The following is a 13,092-nucleotide window of genomic DNA, read 5'->3' as shown; positions in this document are numbered from 1 at the left end:
TTGCCTGATCCTCCAGAGTATCCATTTGTTCCCTTAATTTGGTGTCATCTGCAAATTTGATAAGGGTGAACTCCATCCCCTCCTCCAGGTCACTGACAAAGACATGAAACAGGATGGGGGCCAGGAGAGACTCCAGTGGTACTCACTCCAGGTAGGATATCACCCACTAACCACTATTCTCTGAGCCTCATTCAGTCACTTTTTTACCCATCTGGTTGTCCACCCATCCAGACCATGATGTCCTAACCTGGTAACAAGAATATTGTGGGACAGTGTCAAAAGCCTTGCTAAAGTCAAGGTAAATTACATTTTCTGCTCTCCCCTTTTTCCATAAATCCTCTCATTTTATCGCAGTTAACTGTTTTGGGGTTTTTTAATTAAGAAAAAAATATAAAAGCTTTTTTCCAGTGATGGTTCCGTTAACATTTTTTTTGCCACCATAAGGCTTTACAGTAACAGGGATAAAGTTGCATCCTGTAAACAATAAAACAGGAGCTTGGTTTTATTATAAATGGTTTTGCAGTTATGTTAATTACTCACCTCATCTTGATGAGCTTACTTGAATAGGCACTAACTAACAGCTATGCACAACTTAATCCTGGAATCCGTAGCATGAACTTAAGTTGGGGGATTCATCAAATGTCTGATCAAGTACCAGATGACGTGTCACAGTTGACTCAGGACTTTTACCTTTTAACATTTAGTGCCTGAACACAAAGCACCAAATAACGTTATTGCTTGAACAGCATTTAGTATAAACCATTTTTAAAAAATGATTATGAAATAAAAGATACATTTGTTTGCTACAAACATTTTTCCAGGATTTAACTTTGCAAGTCAGATGTCTATGCAAATATGAAATTCATGCTTGTAGTCCATAGTTTCTTTAAGTTCTGTTAAACCTGCCTGTTATAACACATAGATTTATTCCAATGCATCCACGGGTTTGCATTTAGGGTTTGGAATGTTTTTGGAACATTCCAAAGGGTTTTGGTGAGTTTTCTTCCTAATCAGTATGAATCTCAATCTACGAATGTTTCCTGTTTCTGGCTCGAAGCTGTTATTCTCCCATATTTTCTTGGCATTATACAGAAAATGTCACCATTGTATAACATCCCCACAATCTTTCATTAACTGGAATCTTAAAAGTCACATTTCATTATTTCTCTCAGACAGACTGTTGCATAACATGAAGGATCAAGGTCAAATGATATATGAAGAGAGACTTTTGATTCATTCAGATGGTTGTCTTCAATTTCAATTTCTTTTTCACTACCTTCCAAAAAATATGACAGATTCTGAACGTTTTTCAAAATGGGTCTGTAGCATCCAGGTATATTCAGCTGTAATGGAGACACTCTGAATTTGCACATCTGCAGCTCATCCTTAGAAAGCCTTTCATAGTACCACTGCCCAACTTTATTACTGGGATACTTGATACTATGTCCCACCATTGGAAGAACCACCTTCAAAGAAAAAAACAGAACAAACGTGTTTGAAATAAAGCCCAGCAATTCCCCTTTAAATAAATGTGATTACAATTTTAAATGCATCTAAATCATGTTCAGGGGCCTGAAATAGTGAAACAGCAACTTCTCTTGTGAAATAAAGCTGTGCAAGGCAGGTATCTTGGATGGAATTAAAGCAGAAAAAATAATGAATGTATCAGGATTCCTAAACCAAACTAGAAATGTACTAACATGAATTTCCTTGCTTGTTGGGAAAGATCCAGACATAAAGACATTGAGTTGCCTATATAAGACTTCACAACTACGCACTCTAAACCTTCAAAAATTAGAACACCAACTGGTCTTGACTGTTTTTCCCAGTAGACTGAAAAAATTTTCAAAGTATTTACATTCAGCTTCAAGATAAATATTGCCATACTGCAAATGACACTACTTATTTCCATTACAAAGTAAATATTCTTTCCTCCTGTTTTTTATGAGAGTGGAATTAGTTTGCATGTGTTTTCTTTAATGTGGATTCTGGCAAGGAAGAAGACTGCACTAGTTAACTTAATCACATTATTTTTAAAACAAAACATTTTAATCAAATAAAGAGATCAACAACTCAGAATTTTTCATACAGACTTACTTGGTTTATAGAGTATTTGTTAGCTGACTCTTCTGGAGCAGTGACTACATGAACCTGACAAGACATTCAAGAAGTTAAGAGAAACAATTTTTTTAAAAATAAAACACTATTTTAGGAATTATGCACTCCCACACTTGTAAAGGATTCTAAGGTTATTTGACTACTACAAGGTCAATACTCTATTTTAGGTATGAAAGATAGTAGAGATGCTTAATATAAAGTAATGTGTTTCCTGGTAAATGTCGTTGCATTAAATATTTACTGATGCTAGCTACCACTAATTAGCCAACTATCACTACAAACTCATGTTCTTTGAGTTTGAAGTTCACTGTGCCAATGCAATCTTGTGCTACACCAGCAAAAGCAAAAAATACTAAGAAAAAATGTTTATATTAAATAGGAATATATCCATATTAAACTCAATAATTCAATACTGAATTTGATACCTCTGCTTTTCATTTTATTTGATCTACTTGTTTTACTAATATTCACTGTCAAAAGTGTTGTCAAAGAAAAATCACAATGGAAACAGAAGCCACTGCACAGGGACTGGAGGTCATTCAGTAACTTGCCAGGTGCTCTTACTTTTAAATTTGTATTGTGTTCACCCAAAAGAAATGACATACATTCTACCTATGCACACAGCTGTTTATTAGCCAGTAAACCACTGCAAAATTGTATGCTTTATCAGATGATCAGGAGAAAGACAGAAGCATAGAATCATTTATGTTGGCAAAGACCCTTAACATCATTGAATCTAGTCATAAACCTACCACTGCCAAGTCTACCACTAAACCATGTCCCTAAGTGCCACATCTACACGTCTTTTAAACACCTCCAGGGACTCTGACTCAACTACTTCCCTGGGCAGCCTGTTCCAGTGTTGACATCCCTTTCAGTGACGAAATTTTTCCTAACATCCAATCTGAACCTCCCCTGGTGCAACTAGAAGCCATTTTCTCTTTTCCTGTCACTTGCTGCTGGGGAGAAGAGACCAAACTCCTTCCACAATAAGAAAAAGGTATGCAAATCCCAAAAGAAGAGATGACTTCGGAACAGACATGCCAAGCATGCCAAGACCGAGGACCAGCATACGTTCCACTGCAGGCCTCTGCTCATTGGCTCACCCGTGGCTCCATGCACAGCACCCAGGCTGTGCTGTGGGCAAGCAGAAGCACTCTCTTGCCCTTTACTACTTTCCCAAGACTGCTGCATTTTTTGAACAGCTGCTAACAGTTTAGACCCACCGTCAATCTGTTCTAATTGCCTGAATAAGTGAAATTGTGCTACACATGCTTTGACTGTGTAGCTGCAACAAGATTACCAGTTCAGTCTGAGGCCACCTTTCACCATGGGCTCACATTCATTAATATAGATAATGGGAAGGTCTGACCTAGAGAGCAAGACTCTTATCTGCGCTGACAGGTAACAGAGGTACACCCTGAGTCCACTCTGAAGGTTTTCCCCAGTCAGATCCTAAGAAGAGCCTTATATACGATGCAGGCTAAATTCTTACATATATCAATTCTGACATTCTGTTCCTTCTTCTCACCTGAATGAAATGCAAACACTTAGAACAGAGAAAAGCTCCTAATAGACATCTAGCTTATATGCCTATTTATGGTAAATGAAAAAAAGCTACATCACTTTTTCATCTTTGTCACTAATATTAATGAATTAACCGAAATAAAAGCATTAGAGTATGTCTGAGTATGTATTCAAGTGCATTAAGCTTTTTTTTTTTTTTTGGTGAAGACTCACCTTGTCATTCAGGGAAATGCTTTCATCACTTTCTTCTGAGAAGACAAGATCACCCTCAACAACTTTTGAACCATAGATCTTGAGTCTATATGATGCTGCTTCATTCCAAATTTTACTGCAATAAGCATGGACATAGAATATGCGCATGGAATGAGGAATATTGAGCCATCCTTTGGTACAACCTTCATGATTTACACCATAGCGATTTAAAGCTCGTAGCAACATCTTCTCTCTCACTTTAAATTCTGGCAGCATCGCAAGTGCACCCTTTGCATCTTCTGATATAAACAAAAATAACCACATAAGTAATCCCTGATTTTTCAAATATTACCTGTCAGGAAAAAACACACTTAAGAAGATGAAATAATCAGGTAGGGAAAAATGGTGTCAGTCTAACCTCCTTATGCTGACTTTTAGGTTACTGTTCCCTTTCCTTCCATGTGTCATGTAAAATTTGTCTTACATCTTAGATGCCTATCAACACAGTCCCATGAATTCCATTCTATTTCACGCAGTATAAACTAAACTAGCTGTCAGTCAGTCATTCAGCCTAGTTTGTGTTATTATTTTTTTTTTAAAACTTACTTCATCCCTCCAAAGCTTTTTTTACATCAGGTAACTGAAAGTAAGAACCAAAGCTATAAAAGAAGATTAAACCTCTACTTTACATCATTTGAGAACTTGTATTTCATAGGGCATAAAAAACGTGTCTTTTGTTTTCAAGGTAAAATTTGCATTGGCCACTGGGAAGTCTGAGCCTCAAGCAAAATGAAAGTATATTTAATCAGATTTTTACTACATGATATAAATGTTGTATATTTAAAATTTTATGGTTGATATATTTTCTCATTACAAGTGATTATCTGATGCCGTTTTTTGCATAGCCTTTTACCTTTTGCTTTCAGGAAAAGGCAAGCAGCTGTTTTCAGCGTCAACATTACTGTCTGTCCATGCACCATACAGCAATGTACAGCACAGAATGATTCATCATATCTTTTTTGTAAAATGAACCATATCTGTGTATCTTGAAGCTATATTTCATAGTTGTTCTGTCAATCTACAGTGACAAGCAGACTAATAGGTGTGGAATATTTGAAAATAACAAATATATTTGAAGTCAAGAGCAACTCCAAATTTTTAGTTTTGGAGAGAAAGTTAAGTTGAATGATAAAAAAAATAATTATGACAAGCAGAGCATTGTACTCAACACACTTTGGCCTTTGATGTATTTTGTTGATTTTAATTCAAGACTGAAAGGTAGATCACAGGAAAGCATGGAAGAGAGACATAATTAAAGAGATGTAAAAGCAAAAGCCAAAGGTGCAAAAAGCAAGAGCTAAGATTGTTATAGAAATCTCAGAAAATTAGATTCCCACGTGGTAAATGCTGACTATGAGTTGGGTGTCTCATTCCTGTATACTTCCTTTATTAGGGAGAAGTTTATATTCCAAAAGCAGACAGATGGAAGGAGGCTAAAACTGCTTTGATAAAATTATCTTAGTCTTTTCCAGCATTATGCTATACAGCATTTGTTTCTAAACTGACTTGCACCTAAAGTACCTTAGTTTTCAACTATTTTGCACATTTAGGGCCTCATCTTCATCTAATTTCTAACTATGCAACTCTAGCGAGTCCTTCAGAATAAGCCATTAAGTGGTACAAAGCAGCAGCAAAATAAAAATTATCTCTCTGTGCTGCAACACCTTACTGCCTCACAATACTGACCCTGAATAAATATACAGACAATTTAACCAGACATACCAGTTTGAAGAAAGTATCTTTTTGCGTTGTTTACAGGGTCATCAGTATCTTCAGGTGTGAAGAATAACTTCACAGCTTTCACCTTTAAAGAACAATATTAACAATTTTTATTTGTTTGCATTTAAATATAACTATTTGTCAAGTAAACAATCATGCATCCAATTCTGTGTTAACATATTCTGCAGCCTCTCAAAATTGTATCAGTTCTTTAAGGTTGGATTCTCTCTTTCACAGAAGATGCCACGAACAGCAAATCAATGGAGTTGTGTTCCTTCTCAGAATATAAAGGTTTTAGTCACACAGAAGACACAAGGCAGCTTTCAAAGCTCTGTGAGAAATCAGCCTTCTTGAACATCCAGTTAGAACTCCTCCACTTTGTCATGCCATCATTCTATCCTGAACAGGAGGGTTCCTTCTTTCCCTTTTACATGTTCCATGCAAAATTTAGACTGAACACTTTCCAGTCTTACACAGAGGGACAACAATCTTTTTTTTTTTTTTCATACTGATTTGTATTATGTCAGATGACACTGTGACAGGGAAAACACTGCACTAACCTCTGATGCTTGCAACACCAGTGGAGCCCTACAATCGGCTAGCACTTGTACCAGCCTGTGACATCTGGTTATTTTCCTCCTCTGCATTGGACTGTGCAAGCACATACTGGCACATTTTTAATATAAATAGTAGTTCCTGTATGTTTTAAATTAAAAAGTACCTGAATTAAGACTAGAGATGTAAATCATTACTCTTCAGGGACAGGCACCTGGTACCCACTGCTAGCATACCCAAATTCAAAATGTCAGACACATCAACACTAACTTTTATGGACTGCCCTCAAATCTTGATTCTTCTTACATTTGGAGGATAAGTTTACCTAACTTTTCTCAGAATCCAAACAAGACTAGAAGAAAAGGATTCTCAAGTATTCATTTGATTTTGTAGTGTCTGATTCTGTTAGACCTCTGCCACGATACCATACACATTGAAAGTATATGACTCTTATCTTATGAATTATTACTTAAGAAATAAGCTCTCCTTAGCTTACATGGGAGTGATCACTCAGAATTAAGAGTTTGGGAAAGTAGCCAAAGAATAATAGAAAGCAGCAATCTCTTCTATATAGCTGTGGTATTGAAAAAGCAAATCCTTTCATATGATCCTATGTAATATCTTTTGACGTTTTTAAGAAGTATATACACCCCCTGCAGGATAAAGAGGCTACAAGTTAGGAGGAAATCAGGACCATAAATAAACATTCTATAAAGATTGCTTCATTTTAGTGTTCAAACCTTGTATGGAATGCAGCCACTTTCTTGCCAAGTGGCATGACGACCATCACAATCACATAACAATCATAGACAGAAAAATCACTTCCTGAACTATTTAAAGCTGCACCTGCTGTTTAAAAAAGATTTTTTGTTTCAGTATGAAGATCTTCATGCTTATGTTGTTGTCAAAACTGATCTGGCAACTACTTCCAGCACACATATGGGTTTATCTCACAAATGAAATTGTTCACTGGGAAGGTCAATTCCAGTGCTAGACGTTGCAACAGGAATGTGAAATTAACTTGACAGTAACTACTTAAATTACAAAATTAAAATACCATTTTTTCATTCAGTAAAGCCAATCCTATTTGATCTGTCTGAACGTTTTGTCCTTGTCCAAATCGCTGAGGTCCATAGTAATTTACAAAACCTTTTGTCTAAAATGATAAAGAATAAATATGTTAAAAGTATGAAAGTACCAGGTACAATTAGTAAGACTAAGCATACAACACACATACACCTACATTTACACCCAAAACACACACAAACTGTTTTTTTAATCAGAAGTAATACGCAACAAAATCGTAACTTATGATTCATTACAATGTTTTAGCACCTCATTTAGAAACATTTAAAGGGACAACCAAGTTCTGTCACTGCTTCACTTTCATACAAAGTAGGTAAACGAAACAAAATTATTTCTATTATAGTTAACTATTATAAAAACAACACAGGTCAAATCAAAGTAATAGAGCTTTTTATATACACCAAATTACGAAATCTCTACTCAAGCAAACGTGGCATAGCACAGGTAATGAACAGTAACCACTGTTGGACATTCTTTCTTAAAAATACTAATCCTTTTTCACATGAGATCATTTGTATTATTATTAGAGTAGTAAAGACCGAGAGTGAGCATGTCTGCTAATTGGGATTTTAAGCCTCCTGATGAGTTCTAGGTCACATGTGAGGAGTAAAAATCATAGCCATGTGACCCAATGAGAATGTTCTTTTCTGGAAAATAGTAAGTATGCATGGAGCAGACAAGCAAAAAAACATACGCTATTTGTTTTGGAAATGGTTATTCAGTTCAAATTATATAACCTTGCTCTAGACATCTTTAGGTCCCATATGCAATTTTGTTTTCATGGAAGATGAAAAATCTGTATTTTGGATAAACACACATGCTGGTTTTGTCATTCATCATCTGACCAGTAAGCTAAATCTAATAAAGCAAGACACACATCATAGGAATTGTGTTCGTTTTCCAAAGAGCAAACCAAAAAAAAAGTCAGATGAAGCAGAGAGAGAGAGAAGCATTGAAGTACCAGTTGAATGCTTTTGTCAATCATAAAATTAATTTCTAAAATTTTCTATAGTACGTGGAATGTATTTTGCTTTTGCACACTGGGTAGTTTTCATTCAAGTCTTTATTACTGGATTAATCTTCTTACAGTAATTTGTATTACGGTTATTACTTAGAAAGATAGAGCAAGAAAATTATTGCTGTACAAAACACCTAAAGTTTTTCTTTTCCATGATTTTTTTACTTTTCTCAGTAGTTTAAGAATGTCTAATGACGGGGTTTTCTTCAGGGGCTAACGATAACAGCAATCAAAATCCACCGAATTTCAGATCGTCTTTCTCTGCTATGGACATTTCACATGTCTTTATGCCATGAAAGTTTTTCACCTGAGGCAATGTTCCTCCATGCACGTTCCTCACATGACCAAAACAGGCAAACAGTTGATATGTGTAACTATATTCTTTCACACTGTCAACTGCCACAGTGAAACACATCATTTCAGTTGGCCTTAGGTCGATGAAGCAATAGCTCATATATCCATACTCATTTGCTACCAAATTTCCCATCTGCCACCTTGTAACACAGAATGAATTCATTTATGGTCCTTCTGTGGAAGGCAGCTTTACTTCTGTGATTCCTTAAGTAATGCAGGAAAGACTAGCAAAAAGCATCAAAACTGGGAAATAGTGCTATTATTGTGCTATTACAAGCATTGTCTTTAAAAGTACTTTTTTTTTTTTTTTTTACAGCACAAAATTAAAACTCTGTTAATTATCAGCAACCATGAGACTTGTTTACCTTAACATTTTCCATTGCTTCAGATATTCTCTCTTTCAAATCTGCAGAAGGGTCATGACTGTGGTGTTTGAGATCTCTCACAACTATATCAAAGTGATTGCCCTTCAGCTGACCAAGTCTAAGGTGCTGGCATGCTGAATGTATGTTGTGTATTCTTATGCCCTTTTTTTCCATTTTGCTTCCAATTTCTTTCAACCTGGATAAATAATTGGGAGAAATTATGAAACAACCTCTACTAAAGCTGTACAACTTCTAATAAATATCTTCTTCACCTTTGCACTAGAATTACCAACATTTTTTAAAAAAAGAAAGGGATTTAAAACAGATTATTATGAGAAAACCAAATACTCTTAAAATACTATTATAGTCCAGAAATACTTTCTAAATGTTTGCTTCGTTTGCACTTATATTCTGTAGGTCAACAGATATTGGAATGAAGCCATTCATTGAACTTTCTCAAGGCAACTGAACTGAATTTTGCATTTTTTATTGAAAAACAAGTAATTTACTCTTCAGCCCTAAAAATCTGCTTTTCATTAAAAAGAAAAAGAAAAAGTAATGTGCTCTAGCAGACTCCAAAACACAATTGCTCTTTCTTGGTCAGCCTTAACAAAAACAAACTCAGCGCACTGATTCTCTGGGTATGCTTGCACATGCTTGTAATTGAAAACACAGCTGACAGTTCAAGTATTTGCCCTTTAAAGTATCCACTCAATCTCTTTGTTCTAATGTGTAAGTAATATTCAAATCAAAGGAAACTGTCAGGACAAGAGCTTACATTCTAAGTGATATTTTAATAAATTCAGAAATTATTTATTTATAAAAATTATTTATTTTCCCTGTTATGCTAGTGCCTTGGAAGCATTTAACCATTTTGCTTAATCATTCAAACATTAATGCAAAGTTTTGCCAATTATCTCTTGAACAACTGGCCTTACAGCCCAGTTTGCAGTGGAATTTTACAACTGATACATATTTATGTTAGTAATAAAGCCTAAAAACATAAATTCTACTTTCCTTTACTTGTAAAGTGTACTTTGTGCTAAGACCAAAACCCACTAGAAAGTTAAAGCTGAAGAAGAAATAAATTATGGTTTTGATCCCAGCAATTTTTTACTGTTACTATGGCAGAACTTAATATGTATTTTTTACCCAGTGAATTAGCTACAGAAAGTAACAAAAACGAGGAATGGAAAGGCACATCTTGTATTACTGACACGTTATTCAGAATGTATTTTCTGCCCTCAGGTTTGGTGATATCTTCTTTATTTAGTCTCATTTTTTTAAAATGGACAATACCACAGAAGCTGATGCTTAACACTCAAAAGACACCATCTGCCCAAAGTATATTTGTAATTATTTCCTTTAGTTTTGTAGTTGTATAAAGCTTTTAAGTTGTTGTCTGTGGACCACAAGCCAATACTCTGATAGTATGCGGAAACCTGTTGCATCATGTAGTATAGGCTTCTTAATGTTTCCAGCTAGTGGATGGTATTTAAGAAATTGTAAAGTGGATCCCATAAGTTTGAACTGGAAGGATATCATAGAATCATAGAATGGTTCAGGTTGGAAGGGACCTTGAAGATCATCGAGTTCCAACCCCCCTGCCATGGGCAGGGATACCTCCCACTAGACCAGGTAGCCCAAGGCCACGTCCAGCCTGGCCTTGCACACCTCCAGGGATGGGGCATCCACAGCTTCTCTGGGCAACCTGTTCCAGTGCCTCACCACCCTCAAAGCGAAAAATTTCTTCCTAATGTTAAATCTAAACCTGCCCTCTTCCAGTTTAAAGCCATTCCCCCTCATCCCATCGCTACATACTCTAGCAAAGAGTCCTTCTCCAGCTCTTCTGTAGGTCCCCTTTAGGTACTGGAAGGCCGCAATAAGATCTTCCCGGAGCCTTCTCTTCTCCAGGCTGAACAGCCCCAACTCTCCCAGCCTTTCCTCACAGGAGAGATGCTCCAGCCCTCGGTTCATCCCTGTGGCCCGCTCCAGCAGGTCCACGTCCTTCTTATGTTGGGGACTCCAGAGCTGGATGCCCCAATATATCCCAGAGGATATATTACATTTGTATTATGAAAAATACAGAGAAAGGCAAGACTTTTCTTTAAATTCCAACACTGGGGGACTTCAGTGGTAAGCTGTATATTCCCTAAAGCCACAAAATATTAAAGCCATTTCCACTCTGCTCTAATACAGGAGAAGGGAAGACACACCAATAAGAACATTTCAGAAGATCGTACCACATTGATACTTATTAACATATAAAAAGACGCGCTACACTGAATGCCTCCAGATTGTACGTACCTCTCTGGAGTCACCTTCTTCACCACCATCGGTTGATAAGTGATAGCCTTCTTATCTTTGATACCAGTGTAACTGAAGTCTGAAGGAAGAACACCAAGTTCAGCAGCTAAGAAGCTGATTGCTTCTAGTGTTTCTAGATTTTCTTTCTGAAGGGTGAAAGCTGAAACAATCATTTCAGAATTATTAGGAATTTGCACTTCTAAATCATAAAGATGTTCTGCCATGACAGAGAAACAGTCCTCCCACCCCACAAAACTAAAGGAAATGGGACTTTTTCAGTACTGAAAGAGAAAAATAAAGAGACAGTACACAAAACTATTTAGAACAACCAGAAACCCCTGCTTCCTTTAAGAACAGTACCTGATAAAATGCAACAAAATTCCACAAACATGTATTGATTTATTGCTAGAAACATTCTCTCTATCAGAAACAAACTGCTTTAAGGAATGAGATCACAAATCACATTTGACCTTATTAACTTGTCCAACATCTAGATGCATCTTCTAAAATACCCCAATTACTTTCAAGGGAAAGCTAGCACACAGGGAATAACACAGAGTTTCTGCTACAACCAAAAAAACCATAATGATTATCACTGAACTAAACTGTAAAATCACTGCAGTAACTTGATTCATCCATCTCATTCTCCAGTGATGTAACCACACTGCATTAATAATAATTTATTTCAGCATAAACAATGGATCAATGAGGCCTATATATCATATAATTTTTTTTCCAAGTCTCAGTCTTACTAAAGAACATCATAATACCTGACACTTTCTCTAAAAATGTAATATTTACCTGTATAAAGGTCTTGTTTTTCCTGGAAACCACCAGCAGACCTTTTTCTGGACCAACTTTTTTCTCTAAATCGGACCATTATTGACATATTTGGCTGATCATTGACATCTGTCACAGTAAAAGACTTTGTTTCTAAAAGTTTTCCAAATTTTCTATTGATAAAGTGGTGAACTACTTTCCTGTGCTCCTTGTTTCCATCAGGCTCAAAAGAAAACGTAGAATGTTCTAGCTTTGCATCTAAAAATTTAAAGAAATCACTTGTTTCCTTTTCAGTCACTAACTGACGAAGTTCTCTGTAATCAGCATTTCCTCTTACAATCATTTCATTGTCTTTTGTAACAGTGACTAGAAAGGGGAATTTCTGCCTAACGGCACTGTGTAAATCAGCTCGATTTTTCTTGTCCAGTACAGGTCCCAGCGAGAGCTCCCCAGTGCTAGAATCGGCATTATTTTTCAAATCCCACGCGTCCTTCAGATCACAAGCGAATTTACTAAGCAGGTCACTCATGGGTTTGCCAAGCAAGGAATCCAATATACTGGCTTCCCCGAGGCCAGATTTCAGTTCGGGTTCCCCCTGACGCTGGTTTTTGTTAGGGGATGCGGAACAGTCGCCTCCTGGCCGGCTTGGGTCACGTTCCGAAGGACTGGGTGCACCACCACCACAGCCCTCGGCGCCCGGGCCGGGAGGCTCCGTTCTCAGCTTTTTGGGTCGCCACAGGCCCCGGCTACTTTGTTCTAGAGGCGCTTCGCCGGTTTTCTGAAGCGATTCAGCCGGGGTATCCCTAAGCGAGTGTTCGGGCACCTCGATTTCTGTCACTACGAAGTCACTGGGCGAGTTTTTGATAGTACCACAGAAGCCAGCGTGATCCGTCAGGTAGCTGAAGGAAGGAAGCATGGCTCCCCCGTCTCGCCCTGCTCCCGGCCAGACACCGCGACAACCTGCAAGAGGGGAAACCGAACGACGCGGAGAGGAGTAGGAAAAATATCAAA

At 37.0% G+C, this 13,092-nt stretch overlaps 1 protein-coding gene across 1 annotated transcript; it reads right to left on the bottom strand.

Annotated features, from left to right (window-relative positions):
* Positions 1-1,076: 1,076 nt before the first annotated feature.
* Positions 1,077-12,997, bottom strand: PUS7L (pseudouridylate synthase 7 homolog (S. cerevisiae)-like). The gene is made up of 8 exons (XM_009880848.1): positions 12,103-12,997; positions 11,302-11,461; positions 8,995-9,190; positions 7,229-7,327; positions 5,620-5,701; positions 3,859-4,136; positions 2,098-2,151; positions 1,077-1,466 (listed from the first exon to the last, which is right to left on the bottom strand). The coding sequence occupies exons 1-8, from the start codon at positions 12,995-12,997 to the stop codon at positions 1,143-1,145; spliced, it is 2,088 nt and encodes a 695-aa protein (XP_009879150.1). The 3' UTR covers positions 1,077-1,142.
* Between the last annotated feature and the right edge of the window lie 95 nt (positions 12,998-13,092).

The sequence above is a fragment of the Charadrius vociferus genome, unplaced genomic scaffold, assembly GCF_000708025.1.
Source record: "Charadrius vociferus isolate BGI_N301 unplaced genomic scaffold, ASM70802v2 scaffold52, whole genome shotgun sequence".
NCBI lineage: Eukaryota > Metazoa > Chordata > Aves > Charadriiformes > Charadriidae > Charadrius > Charadrius vociferus.
This window is presented reverse-complemented; position numbering and strand designations above follow the sequence as displayed.

Bases quoted from the DNA above. Each gene is read 5' to 3' on its own strand.
- PUS7L (XM_009880848.1), bottom strand. From the start codon at position 12,997: ATGCTTCCTTCCTTCAGCTACCTGACGGATCACGCTGGCTTCTGTGGT. The intron at 11,462-12,102 runs GTAAATATTACA...TGATTGTTTCAG, and splicing joins AAAACAAGACCTTTATACAG to CTTTCACCCTTCAGAAAGAA. The intron at 5,702-7,228 runs GTATTTTAATTT...TGTTCTTTAAAG, and splicing joins CTTTACTGAATGAAAAAATG to GTGAAAGCTGTGAAGTTATT.